Raw genomic sequence first — 24,997 nt, forward strand, 5'->3', positions numbered from 1 at the left:
GCGCCAGACAAGAAGTGCAGCTGGGCCGGGGACCGAGCACAGGCTAACGGCGGGGGTGGGGGAGACGCGGGGCTGCAGAGCAGACGGGCAGGCAGGTCTTGCCCACAATGCTGCCCATTATCACAGGCTGCGCTTAGGGGCCTCAGGTTCCCATCTGCTGAGTGGAATAAGGAAATGTCACAGGGCTTTTGAGAAATTCAGATTTTTAAATGGACACAATGCCATTATTAGTAACGATAATATAGTTGACCCTTGAACAACACAGGGGTTTAGGGGCACTGCCCCCCTGCCCCTCACAAACTTGAAAATCCACATTTAACTGGCTCTCCAAAAACTTCACTAGGAATAGCCTACGCTGATCAGAAGCCTTACTAATAACAAAAACAGTCGATTAACACATATTTCATGTTATGTGTACCATACACTGTATTCTTACTATAAAGTAAGCAAACAAAAGAAAATGTTATTGGGGCGCCTGGGTGGCTCAGTCGGTTAAGCCTCCGACTTCGGCTCAGGTCATGATCTCATAGCTTGTGGGTTCAAGACCCGCTTTGGGCTCTGTGCTGACAGCTTGGAGCCTGGAGCCTGCTTCAGAATCTGTGTCTCCCTCTCTTTCTCTGCCCCTCCCCTATTCGCACTTTGTCTCTCAAAGATAAGTAAACATTAAAAAACAAACAAATAAACAAAGAAAAAAGAAAATGTTAAGAAAATCACAGGGAAGAGAAAATCCATTTCACAGTACCACCCTGTATTCATCCAAACAAAAAGTTCATGTGTAAGTGGACCCGCACATTTTAAATCTGTGTTGTTCAAGGGCCATTTGTAATTAAAATCCACGTTGGGCCATGCTTAAACATTTACTAGGTTTGGTGACCCTGGAAAAAATGACTTAGCCTGTCTAAGACTCAATATCCTCACATGAAAGTGGATGATCACAGGAAGACCTGCTCTCACAAGGGCATTATGAAGATTTAACGGACTTTGACGCACATAAAACAGCTTAATAATAATGAATCCACAATACGTGCTGGGCCTTCGTTTAATCCTGGCGACCCTATGAGGCAGACTTAGGGTTCTGCCCATTTGTCATAATGAAGAGTGGAACAGGTGCCGCAGTAGGGTGAGTTTTCTCACCAGACTATCTGGTACCAGCTGGAAGGTGCTAGACCGCACTTATGGGTCACCTCTGCCCTTCCCCTCACCTCTCTTCTCTCACAGGCTGCTGCCTTTCTTTCTGAATGACTGTGGTCTGTGTTCTTTACCACCGATAAGGCAGTGGCACCAAAAAACCCAAACAACAACAACAAAACCACTGCTTCTCTTCTTTTGCCCTTCCTACAAATTATTTTTAAACATCTGTGGTCATGACAGCAGCAAATCAACAAGTACTCAAGTGCATGGGCCGTTATCGGAACTCATTTCCCTGTGGCTGTCTCCCCCTCAGTGGTCCTTGTCATCGACGGACACCAAAACACCCACCGGGGAAGGCCAGGCCCACACAGCAACGGCTGCCTCTGACCGGGTTCGCCAAGGTTTTAAGTTCCAAAATAAGTTTCGTCTGGGGAGCCTGAGTGGCTCAGTGGGCTGAGCATTCAACTTCGACTCAGGCCACGATCACATGGTTCGTGAGTCTAAGCTCCACTCGGGCTCCTTGCTGTCAGCGCAGAGCTGGCTTCAGATCCTCTGTCCCCTTCTCGCTCTGCCCCTCCCCTGCTTGCACACACACTCTATCAAAAAAAAAAAAAAAAGAAAGAAAGGAAGGGAGGAAGAAAGAAAGGAAGGACGGACGGAAGAAAGGAAGGACAGAACTGACCACCAAATCACGCTGAGGTCTAGAGACCAAGACAACTGCGTGTCATAAAAGCAGACAGGGAAGTGAGGAGTGTGGTGGGGGCAGGGAGAACTAAAGAAGGAGGGTCAAAGAAATACAAGTTTTCTAGAGTCTACAACAGTTGCCAAATCATCAAGACACCTTGCAAAAGAATCCATACAGAGATGAAGAATGAGGTAGAAGATACAAGAAAGTTCTAGGGGTGCCTGGCCAGCTCAGTCGGTGGAGCATGTGACCTCTGATCTCAGGGTTGTGGGTTCAAGCCCCACGTTGGGCACAGACGTTACTAAAAAAGGAAACTTGAAGGAAAGAAAGAAAAAGTTCTAGAAGAATACACAAGAAATGTCAGTTTCCTCTGAGGCATCTGAATATTCTACAGATCTGCCTCACCTTTACAATTAAAAAAAGGAGAAAACAGAACTATGTCAAAGATTCTTGGATACCTGATCATCAGGAATAGAAAGTTATTAAACTTTCCTCCATTTCTACAGAGGCCACTAAGTGAGGGGACCTCAAGGCCAGGAGATATCTAACAGGGCTGGGACCCAAACTGCTTCCTTCCAGATCAACCCTGGAGACTTCAAGGCTTAAGTGACTGAGAAAATTCTACTGGCAGGAGAAAGGAGTCGTGAACTCCAAACTTGCCTGGCTAGATTTCTGAACCTAGAACAATTAGTCACCTTAGAAAGGATCCTAATCCCCCAACAGAGATCCTTGACCTTGCCAGCTGCTGGCAGAGACAGGAGCTGCTTGCTCCGTGGACATGGGGAGTCCAAGGAGTGGAAACACTTCTCGATCCTTTAGATGCTCAGGGCACAGTCCTGCAGCCAAGTCTGGCACTTCCAGGGATGTCCAGGGACTTCGGGTCTTGTGGCACAGTGGGGAAAAGGACAAAGACTATGCAAATTGGCACCATCTTGGTGGCTTTAGGGGAGCCTAAAGAAATTAATGAAGCTACAGATTAAGAACTAGCAAAATTCTTCAAACTTGGGACAGGTGGCTTCAGTGATCGAGCCACATTTACCAAGCCCTTGCTGTGTGTGTGGCCTGTGCAGGACAGTCCAAAGATAAGGGAGCCCATAAGACAGCCTTTCAAGTCGGCTCTGTTGTGAGGAGTGGGATTACTGGGGAAGGAAGCCCAAGTCAGCCAGGAGGAGTCAGGCTCCTGACTGAGCAAAGACAGTAATGTGGGAAGGGCTGAAGCAGGCAGAAGGAATGGAAATGCGTGTAGAAATGAAGGGGTGACAACATGGGGTGACAGCAAGTAGTTCAGTAGGAACGTAGGGCTCGGGAAACCTGGGAGACTTGGTGGGCTGAGTGTCCGGCTACTGATTTTGGCTCAGGTCATGATCTCTCGGTTCGTGAGTTCTGGCCTCGCATCGGGCTCTGCGCTGACAGTGCAGAACCTGCTTGAGATTCTCTCCCTTTCTCTCTGCCCCTCCCCACTCACGCTCTCTCTCAAAATAAATAACTTAAGGAAAAAAAAGAAAAGAAAAAGAGGCCAGCAGGTCCTAGGTCTAGGATGCCAATCCAAGGAGTTTAACTTGTATCCTGATGGCAAAAAAGATTCCTGAAAAGGATTTCAGTTTTGAGACAGATCAGGCTGGTGACCGGAAATGGATGAGGAGGAGCAGCTCTGAAGGCAGTGACTGGTAAAAGGACTATGCCTTGGGTGAAGGCCGCTGGGGAGAGGCAGTCCCGTGGGAGAACTCCAGGTCCTCTGAATAGGAGGGAGGTATGTGGCTGAACTCAGATGCCACAGAGCACCACAGGGTGCCTGTCTGCAGCTTTAGGTGAAAGGAACTACCCGTCAAGCACTTGAACTTTGACAAAAGCTCTGCAGAAGAGGAAACAGCTAACAGGTTGGAATAACACTAACAGCTCCATGCAGAGCACTGTTTTCCAACAAGTTTGTTCTGCGTGTAGGCAGACGGCATACTGGCTCATCTTTACCAACCCCCCCCCCCCCAGGTTCAGCAGGGGGTAAAGACTTGCAAGAGGCCACCATCTACATCTATCCCTTTAGCCCCTCAGTACCTGGCCCCAGGCTACCATTTGTATTTCTTAGTAAGGTCCTGCCCAGCTCCAGAGAGAACTCAAAGGCTTGCTTGGTGTGTGTATTTACATGCAAATACGCCCCCTACAGTCTGCCTACCACTGTTGCCTGACAGAGGAAATTCTTTTTTGCAGAGCAAATACCTTAAGTGGAGGCCATCCCAGCCTTGCACAGCATCGCCTCCCTGATTCATCAAGGCTTTGCTGTTCTCACTGGTGATATGTGGTATTTCTCTCCTGGCAAGGGTCTCTGGGCGCCCTTGAGAATCTAGGGGAATCTATTCGGCTCTCTTCTAGAGGCACTGTACGCAGAAAATACCAGATTCAGACCTCCCCATCATTTGAAGGGATGATGAGGACGCACTTACTGTTAAACACGCCATTCTACGGACCCAGCACAGATCAAAAGGCCTGCTGCAACGATTACTCATTAGCTATCAAATGGTGACATAATACCAGGTGCCAAAAATTGGTTCTTTTGGAGATTGTTTTTGCTTTTCGTTATTTTTAACTTTTGAAATACTTTTTTGACATATAGAAAAACCAGACAGAATTCTTGTATAACTTCACCTAGATTCCCCAAACGTTAACAGTCTTCCACGTTACCAGTATTTCTTTATATCTAGCCATACTTTTTTCCTGAGTGATCTAGAATTTGTCCCTAAATACTTCAGAGTGTCTTTCCTAAAACAGGAATATTCTCTTACATCACCACAAAACGATCCTGCAAACTAGGAAATTAACATTGATAGGGTATTATCTAATCTACAGACCTTTTTCAAATTTTACCAACTGTCTCACTTATGTCCTTGGGAGCAAAAGAAAACAAAAATCTTCTCCCGCTCTTGGATCCAATCCAGAACCTTACATTCCACTTAGTTATCCAGTTTTGCTGTTCTCTAATCTGGAACAAGAATTCTTCCATCCACAGGGACACTTGGAAGAGCACAAGCCATTTACTTTGTAGAGTATTCTTCTATTAGAGTTTGTCTGATGTTTCCTCATAATCAGACTCCCGTTACCCATGTTGGCCAGGAAGTTGGGAGTGCTGGTGCAACCTTCTCAGTACATCCTCTCAGGAGGCACAAGCTCTCTTTGTCCCATTTCTGGAACGTCAGCTTTGATCTCTTGGTTGAGGTACAATCTGCCAGGATTCTTTAAAGTCTCTCTCTGCAATGAGTTAAAAACTATCTGGGGCGAGAGGGTGGGGGTGGGGATGGGGGTGATGCCTGGGTGGCGACTCAGCCGGTTAAGCACCTGACTCTTGATTTCAACTCAGGTCATGACCTCAGGACTTATGAGATGGAGTCCTGCACTAGACTTGGTGTTGACAGCGCAGAGCCTGCTTGAGAGTCTCTCTCTCTGCCCTTGCACCACTCATGCACTCTCTCCCAAAATAAATAAATAAACATTTTAAAAAATAAAATAAAGACTATCTTGGGAAGAGATATCGCTTCTGTTTCACAGCAAACTTCCGATTAGTTTTAGCATCCATCAGGGATTTTTAGGACTATGGCCATGGTCATACCCAGATTGTGCTTTCTTCTTCTTCTGGGGGAAAAAAAAAGAACTTTCCCCTCCTCCCACCTATCTACTTATTCACTTATATATCAGGAAGACTCATGGGCTCTTTTTTTATTCTGTGGGTTATAACCCGTTTTTTTCCTGACCCATATTCTTTTACACTTATTTTTTAAAATTAATTTATTCAAGGGTTATAATCTATTATTTACTTGATCCTCCAACTGTCCCAGATTTCACCAGGAGGAGCCCCTTCAAGTTGGCCCCTATGTCCTTCTGGGGTGACCTGTCATTCTTTGAGTGCTTCCTTACTTTCTGGCACAGCAGAATGTTCCCAGCTCACCTGTAATTTTCCTACCCAAGCCCCAAAACCAGCCATTTCCCTGAGGCCTGGATCTTGGGAGATTAACAATCAGGATCTGGGCCTGAGGAGTATTCATGACTTGCTACCAGAGTGTGTGCTCCTCAGCCCTCTTAACGACCAGAACTAGGAGATACAGCCATATCACGCAATGATACACGCGTACACGCATCTATTTCTGTGTCTACACAGAAAACCCAGTGTTCGCCTGGTGACTCCAATCTCCATCCGATCCCGCAAGGCTCCTCCTAGCCTCTCCCACCTCCCTTCCTTACACGACTCCCTTTTCTGGCAATAAAAAAACCCTGATTCTCATCATTCACGATATATTTACCAATTTGCTCCATTCCAGAACAGTCACTAGTTTCAGAATTGCTAACCCATACACCATCGTGAAAAACACGAAAAACAAACCTACTAACTTGAGTACAATATTTGTTTATAGTTCTTTTTTCTTTAGTCTGAGGATATATATTCAAAAGCTACCTGGGTTAGTTCCTTTTTCTTGCCTCAGTGTAGTAATGGCCCCATTTGAAATAAATACTTAATATGCTATAAAGTAAGAAGATAAATGCGTAACTCAAAGCTGTGGCGCAGGACATGGTATCGCCTTGTCCCACGGCAGGTCCCCCCTGAATGGCTGAATCTTCAGAAACTGGGGAGCTGCACAAACATGCAGAGATGCCAGCCTTGTCTAGTTATTCTGATCCACTAAATCTGAGCTAGAACCTGCGAATCTGTATTTTTCAAATGTTCCCTAAGGGATTCTGATATCTTATCAGTGGGGGAATGACTTGCTATTAATAAAAGCGTAGGGGTACCTGGCCTGGCTCAGTTGAAAGAGCCTGTGGCTCTTGATCTTGGGGTTTGTGAGTTCGAGCCCCACAATGTGTGTAGAGATCACTTAAAAATACAATCTTAGAGAGAGAGAGAGAGACAGAAAATTAAAGGCTGAAAAGCAGGACCCTGAAGCTCTTCCCAGCAGCCAGCTCCCGGCAAGCTCCAGCTTTTCTGTGCCATGGTCTTGGCGCCACTGGCCCGGGACAGGGACTGCTCATCCACCTGTGATATTCTTGCCTCTCTTCAGCCTCTAGCAAACCTTCTTTTTCTTTAAAAACAAATTTTTTAAAATATTTTTTAAAATATTTTATTTATTTCTGAGAGAGAGAGAGAGAGAGAGAGAGATACACAGCGTGAGCAGGGGAGGGTCAGAGAGAGAGGGAGACACAGAATCTGAAACAGGCTCCAGGCTCCGAGCTAGCAGTCAGCACAGAGCCCGACGTGGGGCTCGAACCCACGAACCATGAGATCATGACCTGAGCTGAAGTCGGATGCTTAACAAAAACAAATTTTTTAAATGTTTATTTTTGAGAGAGACAAAGAGAGAACGAGTGGGGGAGAGGTAGAGAGAGGGAGACACAGAATCTGAGAATCTGAGGGAGGCTCCAGGCTCCGAGCTGTCAGCCCAGAGTTCGACGTGGGGGTCAAACTGACAAACAGTGAGATCATGACCTGAGCCAAAGTCAGACACTCAACCGAGTCATCCAGGTGACCCCCCTGCCACTTCTTTAAAAGCCAGCTCAGATGTCTTGTCCTCTGTGAAGACTTTCCAGCTCCCCAAAGATGGCCGGACCCCCGGTTCCCTGAGCGCCATGGCAGTTTATTCGGAGTAATTCCATACCTGCTGGAGAAGAGAACGGCATGGCTGTCTCCAGGGCTCTGGTACAGCTCCCCTCACAAGGAGGAGAACTGTCCGTTTCCCTCTTCCCCTGGCAAGGATCTGACGAGGATTCCCAGGCACAGGATCTGGCACATAGCAGGTGCTCAGACAATGTTTGGTTAAGATTACTTTCAGCTTTAATTCTATGGGTCAAAAATGGCCTAAGTACTTTTCCACAACTCATCAGAACAGAGACCAAAAAAGTTGAGATTGCCAAGGATTCTCTGCTAAGTAATTCTCATCTTGTGATGAAGGCCATTTCTTCCTGCTCTGTGCTAAACCTGCATGTTATTGGTTCATGCTGGTAAGTGAATGCTGTTTCCATACTAGACCTGATATTTTTAGCACTCCTGTTATGATAAACTCACAGTAACCTCAAAAAGAACAAATCAAAGTCAACTTTTTGCCACAGGAAACCAGCTCACGCTTAATGTTTTGCAACATGCCATGGGAGAATAATAAAAAGATGAGACCTTTTGCTCACAGATGGTGAGGCCAACTCTCAAGATAGTGGAAAAATGCAGCAGGAAGCATGCAGTCTGGCCACTATCTTATGAAGTAAACTGGAAAAACACTCGACACCCAAACGAGGCAAACACACGTGCACATACCCCAGGGCAGCTGCTTTGCCAGAGGCCGAGTTGTGAACCGGGTGGTAAGAAAGCCCTCCGCGTGAGGGGCAGGCCGGGGCCACACAGGAATCAAGAGCCTGATGGGTGCCTAGAGGAGCCGGCAGGCAGAGAGCCCTGCAGGGACACCAGTGCGCAGGCTCCTCTCCCTCTAGAGCGGAGCAAATGCCCAGAGGAGCCAGAGCCAGTCACTTGGGCAAAAAAATATTTATTTACGGAGCACCTACTACGAGCACCTACTACGTGCCCCACAGGGCAACGGGAACACAATGTCGGGTTCCCTGAGAGGTCTTCTCAGGGGTGCATCACAGCCAAGCGAGCGCTGCATCACCACCAGGAACTTAAGGTGTCACGAGATGTGTAAGTCACCGTCCTAGGAAGACTCTTGGGAACGAATTCCAAGGACTGAGAAAAACTGCAAACAACTCGCATGGCCTTTTAAGAGGAAACCGGCCCCAAACAATGGGACACCCAAAGGAACACTACATCGCGCAGCCAGCAAGACACGTGAGGTCACTCTACATGTGCTCCAAGATCTTTCCAGATCACGTAAGGCCATCCGGCGAAAAAAAGCAAGCTGCCAAACAGCGTTTAAGAGTTTGGTTACATACACACATGCACCATTGTAACTGTTAACCATTTTCCAGGACGACGGGCGACAAATCCTTAATAGTAGTTTCCCTTACAAGTTGGAAGGGGTGTGGAAACAGGGAGGGCTTAACGAAGAAAATTTACTTTTTTACACCATTGGGAATTCTTTGAAAATTGTTTACTGTGATATTTTCCAACAAAAATAAAACTCAAGCGTTTCTTAGGGAAGGAAAACACTATCTGGGTCAGAATTCAGATCACTTCTGTACCTAATATATATTTAAACCAGGGTTTTTTGTACTGTAGCAGCGATCCTCTTTCCCTAAAAGGCAGAGCTCCAAACTTGAAATGTAACGAAATCACTTAGTTTGGAGGTGTATGTAACAGATGTGAAGAGCGGAGTCCTGGGTGAACCAGATCTCATGGTCTCAATCCTGGTTGCCTATAATACCAAGCATATGCCTGAGCAGGTCACAGCCATGCTCAAACTTGGTCTCCTTCAACAAAGCAGGACAACAACTATACTTAAAACAGCCAGGGCACTTGGGGGGCTCAGTTAGTTAAGCATCCGACTTTGGCTCAGGTCATGATCTCGAGGTTTAGGAGTTCAAGCCCCACATCAGGCTCTGTGCTGACAGCTCGGAGCCCGGAGCCTGCTTCGGATACTGTCTCCCTCTCAAAACTAAAAAAACATTTTTTAAAAATTAAAAAAAAAAAAAAAAAGAAAACAAACCCAAAACTTCTCAGTCCTCCTATTCAATATCTGATCAGAAAATGTTCTAGAAAAGAGTCAAAAGAGAATATTAAATAGTTTAGGAGCTGTGCTCCGGGCACTCACTCGTCTCTCCCTTTCACCATCTCTTTACCTTTCGGAGAGAGGAGGGAAGGCGGAGTTAGCCCCTAGCTCCCTTAACCCCGAGTCAGGAACCTAGATCTCAGGAACCTAGATCGAAAGCTCATGCACCAAAGGTCAAGCCAGGTGAAATAGGCGGGGAGCTGTGATCTGGGGCTCTGTTAGTCTCCAAAGCCTGTGCTTTTTCCAGGACATGAGACTGCATCAGCCCCTATTCAGGCTGTGCTTTTACTGCTATGGTTAGCAATCAAAACAGGCTGGGAAAAATAACGATTCCAATTAAAATTGAACTTGATGGGGCGCCTAGGTGGCTCATTCGGCTAAGAGTCCGACTTCGGCTCAGGTTATGATCTCGCGGTTAGTGGGTTCAAGCCCCACATTGGGCTCTGTGCTGACAGCTCAGAGCCCAGAGCCTGCCTTAGATTCTGTGTCTCCCTCTCTCTCTCAAAAATAAACAAAGAAAAAATTTTAAAAAGTAAATAAATGTGACATTATTCCAGAATAAAAAATTAAAAAGTTGTTAATTAAAAGTATAAAAATAATAAATGAAATACAAGCCACAAGTAGGAGCTCATACTTTACTGGATACACTGATTATTTAGACTGAGAAAAGATTTTAGAGACAGGCTGGCCAACTTCGTTTTCCCATTTTGTAAGCAAGGGGACAAAGTCCTGGAGAGGTACATTATGTGCCTGAGGTTACAAAGACAGCTGATGGCAAGTGTATCTGGCAGAAGGCAACCTCCCACGTAGAAGAAGCTGTTGCATTCTGCTGCATGAATCCAATGAGGTCAAATTATAGGATAATCATAGCTACGCGAATGGCCGGGCAGAAAGACTGAAAGAAGGGGCACCTGGGCGGCGGCTCAGTCAGTTAAAGCGTCTGACTGCAGCTCAGGTGATAATCTCATGGTTTGAATTCAAGCCCCGCATCAAGCTCTCTGCTGTCAGCACAGAGCCTGCTTCGGATTCTCTATTCCACTCCTCTGCCCCTCCCCAGCTCATGCTCTCTCTGGCTCTCTCTCTCTCAAATAAACTTTTAAAAATCAAAAGGGGCATCTGGGTGGCTCAATTGGAAAAGCATCCGACTTCAGCTCAGGTCATGATCTCATGGTTCGTGGTTTCGCATCGGGCTCTATGCTGACAGCCAGCTCAGAGCCTGGAGCCTGTCTTCGGATTCTGTGTCTCCTCCCTCTCTCTCTGACCCTCCCCTGCTCATGCTGTCTCTCTGTCGATCTCTCTCAAAAATAAATAAAACATTAACAAATTTTAAAATAATAATAAAGAAATAAAAAATAACAAAACCGAAATAAGTATTATTTCTCTGGCCGTAGATAAAGATGATACACTCACAGAGAGTCAGGTTCGTACCTACGGGTGGAGTGTTTTAAGCTGCTGGCATAACCAAGGAAAGAGATCACAAGGGCCATTTCCCTCTACTTCCAAAACTTTAGGCCAGCAGGCAGCAGAGGGCAATAATCAAGTATGCATTCTCAGAGAAGTTCTCAGAAGACTGACTGGTAGTTCCAGTTGCAGCTCTTCCAGAAAGCTCCATCAGAGCTCAGAGAGCAACTGAATGAACACAGCAGCAGGGATGTGCGCAGGGCACCACACGAGAAAGGTCAGAACCTGTCACCTGCTGCGGAGGGAAAGGCCCAGGAGAGGTGGCGACAGACCTCTAAGAACAGCCGGGAAGGGCCCAGTGTGTGGCGTGAAGGCACTTGCCCCCACAGTCAGGAGACCAAAGCGTGAGACCAGCACTACCTCTCCTTTGTTCGCTTACGCTCTCGTGTCACTCTGGACACTGCTAATGCCCCCTGGCGGGCAAAACCGCCTGCAGCTAAGAATCACCAGATTTCGGTAAACTCAAATACCAGAGGGCCACTTTTCTAAGCAGCAGTCAGAACCGCTGAGGTCACACCCCATGCCTTCGCAAATTAACGCCACTGTTTACTGAGGGCGTTCGATGTGCCAGGCACTGAGTGATCATTTCTCGTGACGGCACAGGGCCCGAGGTCACACTGAACCTGGAACCGGAGAGGGCACTACCTTGCTGCTCTGTCCCAGTCCAGGGAAGGAGGGATCTTCTGAGTCCTAGCAGACTCACACCTAACCCACCGGATGATTTTTCCATACAAACGGATGTTAAGTGCTCTGAACTAGTTCTTCCCAACCCCAATCTAGCTGACACTGCTGATTAATACAGGAAAAGCTTCGTTCCTGGCTATGAAAACATAAACCTCAGCCTTCTCTAATCTTCAACTTATTAGGGAAGTTTTATACAGCTTTATGTATTTCCATCTGAATCAATATGCACAGTGCCTATGGAGGGGGGGGTGAGGAGTTATGTGTAGCCGCACAAACAGCCACACCTGTTCTGACGTGGGGCGGGGGTAGGGGGCGGGGGGGGGGGGGGGGGGGGGCGGGTCCCTGGGGGTCCGCCCAGACAAACAGAAGGAAGGAGGTGGGGATGTGGCTCCTTATGCAGCCCCGGAGAAAGGCAGGCTGAAGACTGTCCAAATGCAACCAAAACTGTTTTTTGGTTTTTTTATATACAAATACAAACAACAGGATCTACCTCAGTGTCCCTGAGGATGGGTTAGGGTTAAGCAGACCTCAACAAGGGGCCTCATCTCCATCCATCTGAACGTTCTCACTGGCCACAGAGAGCCAGCTCGTGAGGAGCTCGACTTGGGGCAAACATCAAACCCCCTGGACTGAACGGCCAGGCGGAAAGCTGAGCACAGGGGGTCACCCGACGCTCTCACCTTGAAGGAGGAAGTAATCTGAAGTTGTGCGCTTCAGAGCTGCCTTGGCTTTATCACTGCTCCAGTCCACCTCCAGCGCTTCCTTGACAGAGCAGAAGACCACTTTCTGTTGAGAAAAGGCAAAGCTGGTTAGGAAGAAAAAATGTTGGCTTTAAATTGCAAGGCAGTAGCTCTTCACCTTCTAGGAGAAATGTAATTATTTAAGGTTTACTGTTTGTTAAAGGAAGCCGAGGACAACTCAAATCCAATAGTCGTTTATTAAGCACTTCCTGTGTGGCTCCTCTGGGCACTGGGACACGACAATGAGTGACATGTACTCCCTGAACTAAAAGAAGTCAGAGCAAAGCTACAGACCCAGTTTCACTCTGGCTGTCTTGAACTCCGGTTGTGTTCACACCTCAGACATACTTGCACAAGTGAGCAAGTGTATGTGCCTGAAGATATACAAGAAAATGTTCTTTGTAACAGTCAAAAGAAAAATTAAATGGGTCTCAGTAGAAAAATGGTTTGATGATAACAATACCAATAAATGACAGCAAGAAAAGCAAATAAGGGGTATGGAACGAAAGCGCCAGGCTGTGAGAATGGAAAAGGCATCTGCAAAAGCCCCAGGTTGAAGGAAGCATGCCTGAAACCTATTATGCTAAATGAAACGATCTTGAAAACTGCCATCACAGATTTACATTTTATTTTTTAAAATATTTTTATTTATTTCTAGGAGAGAGAGAGAGAGACAGCGTGAACAGGGGAGGGTCAGAGAGAGAGGGAGATACAGACTCTGAAACAGGCTCCAGGCTCTGAGCTGGCAGTCAGCACAAAGCCCGACATGGGGCTCGAACCCACGAACCGCGAGATCATGACCTAAGCAAAAGTCGGACGCTTAACTGACTAAGCCACTCAGGCGCCCCTACATTTTAAAATACATATAAACAATTAAATGAGTAAGAAAGTGGTTTTCCTTTTACTTTCCTGAATCATTCAGTCCAAAAGCCACGCTCTGGGACTGAGGAAGGGCAGAGAACAGTGTGTGTGTGGAGGGGCTGAGTGGTCTGACAAGTGGGGAACAGAGTAGAGCAAGGTGGGAGGGGCGGCACTGGGAGACTGACCCCCTCTAAGGGCTTAAGCAACAAGTGAATATCCGGGGAACCTAGGGTTCTCACTGTTAGAGAAGACAATCAGAATTGTGGAAAGGGAGGGGCGCCTGGGTGGCTCAGTCGGTTAAGCATTGGACTTCAGCCCAGGTCATGATCTCACGGTTCGTGGGTTCGAGCCCCGCGTCGGGCTCTGTGCTGACAGCTCAGGGGATGGAGCCTGTTTCAGATTCTGTGTCTCCCTCTCTCTCTGACCCTCCCCTGCTCACGCTGTCTCTCTTATCAGAAATAAATAAAACATTAAAAAAAAAAAAGAATTGTGGAAAGGGAAAAAATGAGAATAAAGCCTGTGGTGGGTTACACAGACAAACAAGTAAATGTAGATGCAAGCACGCCTGTGTACACATACAAGTACAGTGAAGCCTCGGACTGCATGTAAGCTCTTCTGCGAGTGTTCCACAGGACAAACAAACATTTCTAATAAATTTTAACTTGACCAGGGGCGCGTGGGTGGCTCAGTCAGTTAAGTGTCCAACTTCCACTCAAGTCATGATCTCACGGTTGTGGGTTTGAGCCCTGCGTCAGGCTGTGTGCTGACAACTAGCTCAGAGTCTGGAGCCTGCTTCGGATTCTGTGTCTCCCTCTCTCTCTGACCCTCCCCTGCTCACACTGTCTGTCTCTCACTCTCTCTCAGAAATGAAACATCAAAAAAAGGTTTTTAAATAGAAATTTTAACTTGATCAATGAATGATCTCTTGCAATACGAGTAGTCCGTGACGTCAAATGTCAAATGATCACAACTGAGCCAATGGTTCTTCAAATTCGTATTGATATACAAGTGCTTTGGATTACAAGCGTGTTTCGGGAATAAATCATGCTCACAAACCAAAGTCTGACGGAGCTACGTCCACAGAGCGACGATGACCTGATAGCAGTGAGCACACGTAACAGCCAGATGGTTTCTAATCCCCACAGAGGGCCACAGTTCCCTTTGGAAAAATGGCTGATCTCAAAGCTGGGGCAGAGAGAGTATGAGAGGAGCTCATGCGCTTGAACAAAGAAGTGTGCGAAGAATGATAGGGAGGTATCAAGAGGAAACAGGAGCCAACGTGAAGGAGCCCCCACTGGTCAAATCTGGAACAGTTTGTGGAAAAAAAATAGTAACAGATTATAACACTTAAAATAAACTAGAATTCGTTAGTCATAAATCTAAAATTAACTAAGTACTGCGACCCCCGCACCTCTGCGAACGCGGCACTATGAGTGATGCGGAGCACATGGCCTTTAGCCTCCGTGCCCTCCGCACCCCTCCTGCCGTGACCCTGGGGGCTAAGGGCAGGCATGGGCTCTGCTCCGCTCTCCCTGCCTAAGCTCAGACAAACACGAATGGGTAACAAAAGAAAACGGTATTCGAACAATGAGAATCAGCAATTTTGCACATAACTGCAGCCTGCCTGAGGTCGAACACACAGAGGAGTAAAAGTGCTTTGGAAAAGGTGAAAGCTGCTAGTGATGGCTATTCAGGAGAAGTAACTGAAATTAGTGAAGGTCTTGCAGAAAATTCAGGACTTGTCAACAAACCTTATGAGGATGGTTGGCTGATCAAGAGAACACTCAGTAAATCCTTCAGAACTGGATGAACTAATGAGTGAAGAAACATATGAGAAACACATAAAATCTACTTAGGAATAAAAATGGAACCCCTAAATTAATTGGCATGAAACAAAAATAAAATAAAAGCAGTTAATAAAGTTTGATGAAGAATAAGGTATTTATATATTTCCAAAATCTCTCTCCAAAACTTGTATATTATTGCACGGAGCAAAGAGGAATTGCTTTCAAAGGAGAAATGCACTGTGAATAATCCTACTCAAATGAGCAAAGTCACCACTGCCAGTAAAGGAGCACGTGGAGACCAGCGCGGGACCACAAGGCGAGATGAGAGGCACCCACGCTCTGGTGTTTGTGCCCACGGTGTGCAGCTGGAGTCTAATCAGGAGGGAACCTCAGACAAACCCAAACTAAGGCACATTTTACATTTTTACAAAACAACTGACCTGTAACCTTCAAAACCATCGTGAAAATCTAGATGCACGCATGACCCTGAACTGGATTCTTTTGTCACTAAGGACATGAGTGGAATAACTGGTAAGAGCTGAATAGGGTCTGCGGCAGATGGTGGGGATGCAGCCATGTGAATTTTCTGATTTTGAAGGTTGGTTTGATTTCTCTATGGAGAATGCCCTGTTTGAGAAAATACAAACTGAAGTATTTTGGAGTGATGGATGGACCCCTTACTCTCAAAATGGTTCAGAAAAAAATGGTTCTCAGTACTATTTTTATGAAGTTTGAGATGGTATGTACGTATATTAAGTAATTTCAAACTTCCAGAGGTATCGGTCTCTTTTTCTCCTTCCTTCTCTCACTACATATACATACCACACACCACATATTTAAAAAAAGAAAAGAGATACAGTATAATTTAGAAGGCTAAGTGAACCGATGTCTATCTGCTCCTAGGCAGTTGACATGATTTGCTAAGAATGAAAATGGAACTGACATGAAAGTTCAAATAACTAGTGAAGATGAAACAGGTATTTAAAAAATTGTTAATGTGGGGCACCTGGGTGCTCAGTCAGTTAAGCGTCCGACTTCGGCTCAGGTCATGATTTCAGTTCGTTGGGTTCAAGCCCCGCGTCGGGCTCTGTGCTGACTGCCAGCTCAGAGCCTGGAGCCTGTTTCAGAGTCTGTATCTCCCTCTCTCTCTGACTCTCCCTTGCTCACACTGTCTCTCTCTTTTTCAAAAATAAAATATTAAAACAAATTTTTAAAAACTGTTAATGTTTATTTTTGAGAAAAAGAGAGACAGAGAAAGTATATGCAGGGGAGCGGGGGGCAGACAGAGGATCCAAAGCATCTGTGCTGACAGCAGAGAGCCCGATGCAGGGCTCCCACTCATGAACTGCGGGACCACGACCTGAGCCAAAGTCAGAGGCTCACCAATGGAGCCACCCAGGTGCCCCACCCAGGTGCCCTTGAAACAGTCAGTTTTTAAAGTGGCTTTCTGCTTCCCCCATAAATACTCCTTTGGAGTTTAAACCCACTGTAAAAGTCAGTATACAAAACATTTGTCCTGTCCTCAAACCTTTTGGTCAGTGGGTCTGTTTGACCTCAAAACTCAAGTCAAATAGCCAGCTGACTGACGTTTATTGCCTGATACAGGCAGCCAAACCCTTCCTAAGTCTTATACAACAATAAAGCCAGCAGCAGTATGGTGTGGGAACGTCCTCACAATGATGACATAAACTCTCACTAGGTTTCATAAACTACCTAGACTTTAATTCAGAATTTTTGTACTTTGCCTGGCTAAGAATCCACTGATTCGTCAGGTCACGTAATGACAAATAAGGGGAAAAAGCTGTGTTTCAGAGTCTTAGTCCCAGGCAGGCCTACCTCTAAACATTCAGGGCCTAGGTTTTGTAAAAGTACAAATGGAAAACCATATCACAACTACATATTAGGTATAAATCACACTAACAAAAAAATAAAGTATATTGTATTCTCCTGCCTTGACAAACATACGTGCTTCATTACCACCTGGAAAACAGGGTTCGAATGTGGAATTCTCACACTCCTTGGGAGTTGATGCCAGAATGAGGTGCACTGGAAAGCGGGTCCTCAGCCTTTCGCCCTCTCCCCACCTCCGGCTCTGTCCCACAGGGCTAGAGGCCGAGCAGCTTGGGTGTGGCCACCCCAGGCCATCTTTCTTGACTAAGACATCCGCCCTCAGGCCTAGGTGTCCGGGACACTGTGACAAAGTTTGCACTCAGCAGGCAGAGCAGGGAAGAGGTCCACCAAAGCCCGGGAGGGAAGCTGAGGGCTGTTTGGCAGGAGATTCCAGGGGTCCCAAGTGTCCACAAGGGAGTCTAGGACTGGGGGGGTGGTTTCCAGATGGACAATCTCCTTAATCCCATGGAATTCTTACTCTACTAGGGGAACGGCCGGAAGGAGCCCAGGGTGGGACCTTCCAGAGCACTAGGGCCAGGGACAGAGGTCCTCATTCCTCCCCAAGCCTGAGGGCAGAACTACTCACAATGTTACAGTAACTTGTGAACTCCGACAAATGAATATACCTCTCTTAGGCCTGCCTGGCAGACAACTTTCAGGGGGTTGTCCTGGTATTTAGGGAGGAGGGTCCCAGGAGTCTTGTCTGATATATGTACCAGCCCTCCAGCCATAAGTGACAGGGCCAGAGGTAGGCACATGGCCCAAGCCACACCAACCAGATTCTTTATTCCGGGAATCAAGAATTTGACTTAGGAACAGAGACACATGAAGGGCAAGCAAGGCTCTCTTTCCGCTGCTCAGGTAGCAGTCGTTCCAATGCCCCTTGTGCTGCCCCACACTGCCTCTAACTAATGTCCCAGTTTTTGGTCCAAACTGCTCAAAGTCTGCTATTGCTGGGGGGCCTGGCTGGCTCATCCGGCAGAGTCTGTGACTCCTCATCTCAGAGTTGTAAGGACAAGTCCCACACTGTCTATAGAGAGTACTTAAAGTTAAAATCTTAAAACACACACACACACACACACACACACACACACACACACACACAGTCTACGACTGTCATTTGCAACAATTAAAAATAAAAAAACAGGAGTGCCTGGCTGGCTCAGTCAGTAGAGCACAGAGATTTAGAGGTCATGAGTTTGAGCCCCATGTTGGGTGTAGCGATGACGCAGCCATGTCACCTCATCCGTACTACAATAAACGCCAACGGTGGTACCTATCTCACGCACCTGACACTGGATTTACAATATGAAAATTACGCTCGGCGGCACCTACAGAGAATGAGTGGCTTTCAGATGAAGCACCCAGCAGTGTCTACCAGATAGCGGCAAAACCACTTGAATGAACACACTAAAGAGGTAACTTTCACACCTCACTCACCCCTCCTACTTCTCCATGCCCTCAGCTCCTGGATCCCTCCCTCTGGCTAGAATGCCTAACTCACTTTCCTCCACTGTCCATTTCTTCTCCTGACAATGCCGAGCCTACAGGGTCTCCACCGGATCGTCTAGTTAAGGCTAAGCCCTCTCAGTCCTCTCCCCAGAGGGGCGTCAGCCTCCCGAGGCGGCGCCGGTGAGAGGCACAGGGCTGCACAGAATAGATGGTCAATAAAAATCCGTGAGCCGATAGGGTCCGACCTGCTTTTCACTTGCCAAAAAGCCCAACGGTAAATATGAAAGATGAATTCTCCCACAGTCAGACAGAAAGCAAATTGCAGGGCTGTGCTGAGCCACTCCAAACAGTGGGCGAGTGCAAATACATCAACCCAACAGGAGCAGCTTAAACACACGAGGCAGGGAAGAGTGAGCAGCCAGCACAGCCTCTTAGATCCACACTCTCCACAGCAGACTCTCCGCGCCCGTGCTTACAGAAAATATGGTGAGCAAAAAAAGCAGAAAACAATACCCACAGAAGTCATCTGTGTTAGATCATCGTGTACGTCTCATACGTGTTGATGTGTGTTAATTCGAAATCCAACTGTATCACCCAACAGAACATAAATAACACTGGAAGAAATGTGCAGTTATTGGGGAGCAAGTTTCACATTTTCTCACCTTGTTCTGTGTTTCCCACAGTTGGGACTGTAAATGCATCTGACTTTAAAAAGCAGCCTGAACATCGCTAACAAGGGATACAGCTCTGGCTACAAAGCTGAATGTAAATCAGGACTGAAACAATTTTGAAAACTACAGATTCTAGGTTGGATTTCCACACCTACTCGCGGGAGTCTATAGTTTTCAAAAACATTCTAACAAACGACAACCGCCATCCAAGACAAAGCTGTCACACTCGGCAGAGTGGCAAAAGAGCCTGAAGTTACCAAATGTTACCGTTACATGCTGCTGATTCTGGAATGTGAATTGATAAAACTACTCACAAGTAATTTAGCAGGTCTGGTAAAGTTGAAGCTGCACATACCCTAATTTCCCTCCTAAGTATATGCCCCAGAGAAATCACACATTTACCCAGGAAGATTATCTACACACACACACACACACACACAAACACACACACACATACACACACACTCTCTCTCTCTCTCCTCCCTCCCCCGCCCCCAACTGTGGCACCATTTGTAACAGAAAAAACTTACACACCCACATGCTCATCAATAGAAAAATGGATAAATAGTAATGTATTCACACAACAAACACTCTACAGTGCAAAAAAGAAAACACTGAAAAACCCAAGAAAAAAATGTCCTTCCTGTGTTGCTGTCCAAGACTAGCCACTATGATGGAGACGTCTATCTCTGCGTTGCCATACATATGCCACAGCCACATGTGCTTGGTGAGCATCTGAGATGTGGCTAGGGAGACTGAAGAACTAAATGTTTTTATTTCATTTAATTTAGTTCATTTTAATTTAAAAAGCCATACGTGGCCAGTGACTACCATAGTGGACCGCGAAGTCCCAGAACTGCGTACCCACACAGACAGCCTCACAGAAGTACCACGGCTCTTAAAGAGCACGTGGCAGCACGCAAACAATACTGAACTCATCGGGAAGGAGTTAAAAAGCACACCAAACCATTCTATGTTGCTTGGAAACACACATGTAGCAAGAAGAAATGGGTGGGAATGAGAACCACAATCGAGGACGGTGGTTACTCGTGTTGGGGCGGGAGAGCCCACGGCCCTGAGAGCAGCAGGTGGGTACCCAGCAGTCAGCCCCCAGCACTCTTCCTTGCGCCTCCATCATATTCCCGCATCAGATCTGCAAACCCGGGGCAAGATGCCACTCAAGCAGGGCTATAACTGCCCCTTCCCCCTCCGGGCACTTCTGAAAATCCACATGAATGTGCCAGCCCTGGAGAGAAGACAGAGAAGGAACACGCAGGTTGGCACAACAGGACTGGAAATGTCGGGGTTTTTAAGTTGGATAGTGTTTTATTGTTCTGTTCTGTAATTTGTACTGATGTCACGTGGTTTTGGGTATCAAATATCACAACAAAAAGACTGGACTGTGTGGCGATGCTTGGAGACCCCCCTCATCTCTGATCCCCTCCCAGGCAGCAGCATCGCCAACACCCCAGCCCCAGCGCGCGTGCCCACCGCCCCCCCGTGAAACCCGTCAGCACTCCACCCAGCTCCGCAGCCTGCATCTCCCGCCCTTGGCCCCCCAGCCAGGTGACTGACAGCAGCACTGTGAACACCTCTGGCCTGAAGGTCCTGGTCTAGGCAACCCCCTGAACTTCTAAATATTCCTGGCCAAGCCCCCTGTTCTCTTTGGAACTGTGCTCTCGAAGCCCAGCTTAAGAACCTAAACCACGACAACCAATGTATTGGGAGGTTAATACATTCGGGGGATCACAAAGAAAGTCAGTTCAGAAATTCTTTTTTAAAATGACGATCTCAGGGCACCTGGGTGGCTCAGTTGGTTGAACTTCCGAACTGGGCTCCGGTTGCGATCTTGTAGTTTATGGGTTCAAGCCCCACGTTGAGCTGCTGCTGTCCATGCAGAGCCCACTTCAGATCCTCTGTCCCTGCCCTGCTCATGCGCTCTCAAAATAAATAAATAAAAATTAAATAAATAAATAAATAAAATGACCATCATCTCCCCCAAAGCCAAAGCACTACGCAGGAGCAGCCACGGCACGCCGAACAAACATTCCCCGGGCAGGACTGTGCTGGGCGCTGCACTAGGAACACGGCAGCAAACAGAACTGCCCCGCCCCACCCCACCCCATGGAGCGTGGACTCTGGTAGGAGAGACCCTGATAAGTCCCCTCAGCATGACAAATCCAGGTGCCACCCAAAAGAGGACAAGTGGAACCAGTCTGTTCCTGGAATGTTCCCTTCAGGACGGGGGTGAGAGGAGATGAACTGTCTATAACTGCTCAGAAAGGGGGATCAAGATAATGAGTCACTACTCAACTGTGGAATTTCACAACTGATTCATGACAAGAGTATTAACAGTGTCCAAATTAGTCGCCTACTATTTCAGAAACAGAGGAGAAATTAAATCTGTATTTCTTAGCATGTCACAAACAAACCCTACTTCATCTTTATTATTATTTTTTTTAATGCTTTATTTCTAGGAGAGAGAGAGAGAGAGAGAGAGACAGCTTGAGCAGGGGAGGGTCAGAGAGAGAGGGAGTCACAGACTCTGAAACAGGCTCCAGGCTCTGAGCTGGCTGTCAGCACAGAGCCCGACGTGGGGCTTGAACGCACGAACCGCGAGATCATGACCTAAGCGAAAGTCGGACGCTTAACCGACTAAGCCACCCAGGCGCCCCTTCATCTTTAATTTTTAAAGAGCTGTTACGGAGAGTAGCCCCCACCAGACAGGAGAGTAACCCCCATCAGGCATCTACTCCCATCTGGCAGCACCATACAAAGCAGCATGGGAACGTGATGGCGGCCTTTCCCCCTAAAGGTTTTCCAGAAAGGTACCAATTTTTGCATATTTTATCCCATCATCCCCATACAACTTCATATTATCCTAGGAACCCCAAGAGGATTCACCTTTTAAGTCACAAGGCAAGTGAGTGCCCTCAGCCTCTGTGTCCTCCACCCGCGCCCCCAGTTGGTCCCCTCGTTCTTGAGCAGGTCAAGGAACTTCTCTCAGGGTCCAATGGAGACAACAGGACGGGAGGTGCTTCCCTGCACCCAACAGAGTGCCTCGCACGCAGTAGGCGTTTTGTAACTCACAGATACAGAAAGAGCTGGCCGTCTGGGGATGAGGGAAGCCAGATTCCTTCTGTCCCTGCATCTGTGCTTTCTGTCGATCCAACCACTTCCTGGGACTAAATGCAGGTTCTGGCTTTGGTGCTTGGCAAACTGCCCTTCACGGGCCAACTCTAACAACCCTTCCTCTGGGAAACCTTTCTGGACACTTCTGTATCATGAAAACGACTGCTCTCTCCTTTATCTACTGTGCACTGATGAGGTCTCCCCATCAGGCTCGTGCCCAAGACCTGATTCTGATGAAGTCCGTCTCATATCTTTTCCTGGGCACCGAAGGAAGCAAACTACTGAGCACCCAGCTCTGGGCTGCGCGCGTTCCCACTGTTGTATTTATCACGATGACACGTGTGTTAGAAAGGCCCGATATCCTCCGAAGTGGTGTGAAAACCACAAGCTCTATTTTTCCTCTTTGTTTTTTAGCGTTTCTAATTTAGGAGCACAATGTGTACCTTGAAGCAAAAGTGGCTATACAATATTTGGTCGAACCTAAGGAAAGGGGGGGTGGGAGGGAACCCTAACCAGAAACCTTTCGCAGGAAACAGGAAGTGGTTGCCTCCCCGCCCCCATCCTGCACTTTAAGCATAACCCAACTACTTATTCTGTACAATTTAGGGGCAAGGGCATAACCTCAATCAAGGAATTTTTGAGCTGGAGGACAACCTCGAGGCCACGGAGCAGTCTCTGGCCAAACCGCAAGGTGGTGAGGCAGTGGCTCCGGTGGCCCGGGCCCAGCGGGAGCCAGTCCCTTGGCCAGGCAGCACAAAGGCAAGGTCTGGAATCCCAGGGACCCTGGTGAGGAATGCGCCGCATGCCTCGCAACCTGCAGGGCTCAGGGCTGGAATCCAGGCCCACATTGTCCTACTGAAACAGCTGACTAACAATGTCAGCTGGGGAATATTTTGATACCTTCAAATTGGGCCCCTGTAGGAAGAGGCTGCGCGAGCGGCCCTGGGACTGGAGAGCCCGAGGAATGGTACGCGAAGGCCACTGGGGGCCTGCCAGGGCCGCCCGCATTCCCCTCATAGCTGGAGAAAGTGGCTCCCCCCCCACAGCGGCTTCCAGATCCGCCCCAGTGGGCACCATCAGTCCTGACTCCAGAGAAACTTCCAGCTGTGAAGGGCTAACAAAGCTGGGGCTCTCTCCATTTGAATGTGAAAGACCCGCCTCAATCCAGGAAGGCCCTCAGGCCATAAAACCCTTCACACCAAGGCCAAGTGTCACACTTGTAAGAGGGTGTGATTTATAAATTGACAGCATCCACAAAGCTCCTTTTGTGCTCCTCCGTTAGTTAACAATTTATCTCCCCCCACGAACTCCCTGTGCTATTCAGATACAGCTTGACTGGGCCTCAGAAAGAAAGAAAAGAGGGAAAAAAGAAAAGGACCCAAGTTTTGGCCTAAACACCAATGTTCACTATGGATAATTACGGTCCTGTGAATAGACACTAAAATTAGGCCTTAACAATTCCTCGTATCACACTCACAGCAGCGACCTCTTCCAACGCAAACACACAGAGCACAAGGCTGGGACTCTCGGGCACAGGGAGCACCAGAGCCCCCACTCTGCGGTCTCTGCAGTCTCTCTTGTGGTCTCTGCACTCTCAGAACCCCCCCCCCCACCTGCTGTCAGAGAAGCTCCGACCAGCTGTTTTTCTCTCTTAACATTTCAAACTACAAAGCAAAGAGTAAATATGGGCTCGGTCGGGTCCTTCCTCAGCTCCACAAGACCAAGTCCGGCCCCTTCTGTCTCGTCTCCCCCATCGCATGGCTCCCGTCTAGGCTCCCAACGCTAGCTGCAGAGATCATCTCCCTTCCAAGTCCCTGCCCCTCCTCTCTCCATAAGATGCATTTAAACTACTGCGTGAACCAGATTAAAGACAAAAAACACACACCAGATAATAGCACTTGTCAACACTGAGGTCTTTCTTCTTAAAAGGTTATCTGGTGGAAAGACAACCCCAAACATTTCACCATAAAAAGGCAAAGCATATGCAATTTAAGCCTAAGGTATCTTCCTGCTCACTTAGGCAGGACCTTCCTAAATTATTTAACTATTCAAAAACCCTTTATTTTATGCAAAAGGAATGGCCTTTGCTCAAGAATCGTGGTTCTGATCCTGCACCAGATACTCAAGGCCCAAATGGGGCCGCACACCAAGCCAGTCCCGCAGGCATGTTTCCTCTAGCCTCCATGGGGTGAAAGAACAACATTCAAACCAAGGTGAACAGACTGTCAGTATTTAAAAGTCTGGGTCAGGGGCGCCTGGGGGGCTTAAGTCGGTTAAGCATCCAACTCCAGCTCAAGTCACGATCTCCTGGTTTGCAAGTTCGAACCCCGCGCCAGGCTCTGTGCTGACAGCTCAGACCCTAGAGCCTCCTTCACATTCTGTGTCTCTCCCTCTCTCTGCCCCTCCCATGCTTGTACTCTGTCTCTCTCTCAATAATAAACAAACATTAAGAGAAATTTAAAAAACTAGGGGCGTCTGGGTGGCTTAGCCGGTTGACTTTCGCTTAGGTCATGATCTCACGGTTCGTGGGTTCGAGCCCCGCGTTGGGCTCTGTGCTGACTACCAGCTCAGAGCCTGGAGCCTGTTTTAGAGTCTGTATCTCCCTCTCTCTCTGACCCTCCCCTGCTCATGCTGTCTCTCTCTCTCCTAGAAATAAATAAAAATATGAAAAAAAAAAGAGAAATTAAAAAAAATAAGAAATAAAAGTTTGGGGCAGAGCCTATAAGAAACATACATTTCCAATTCTGTGAAGAATTCATACTCCGCATCACCGGGTCCCTACTCGTTCATGGCAAGAGCTGGCTGGCACTAAGCA

General features: G+C 47.4%; 1 protein-coding gene and 1 non-coding gene across 2 annotated transcripts in view; one reads left to right on the forward strand and one right to left on the reverse strand.

Moving 5' to 3' along the window:
- The window catches only part of SAE1 (SUMO1 activating enzyme subunit 1), a 77,524-nt gene that overhangs the window by 26,225 nt on the left and 26,302 nt on the right, over nucleotides 1-24,997 (reverse strand). The window contains exon 6 of the mRNA XM_039248674.1: nucleotides 12,330-12,435. Within this exon, the coding sequence (XP_039104605.1) occupies nucleotides 12,330-12,435 (106 nt within the window). The remainder of the gene's footprint in view (nucleotides 1-12,329; nucleotides 12,436-24,997) is intronic.
- On the forward strand, nucleotides 2,036-2,108 carry TRNAR-UCU. Its single transcript has one exon. It is a non-coding gene; the product is annotated as a tRNA-Arg (tRNA).

Source organism: Hyaena hyaena, unplaced genomic scaffold, assembly GCF_003009895.1.
Source record: "Hyaena hyaena isolate Hyena2069 unplaced genomic scaffold, ASM300989v1 scaffold_9, whole genome shotgun sequence".
Lineage (NCBI taxonomy): Eukaryota > Metazoa > Chordata > Mammalia > Carnivora > Hyaenidae > Hyaena > Hyaena hyaena.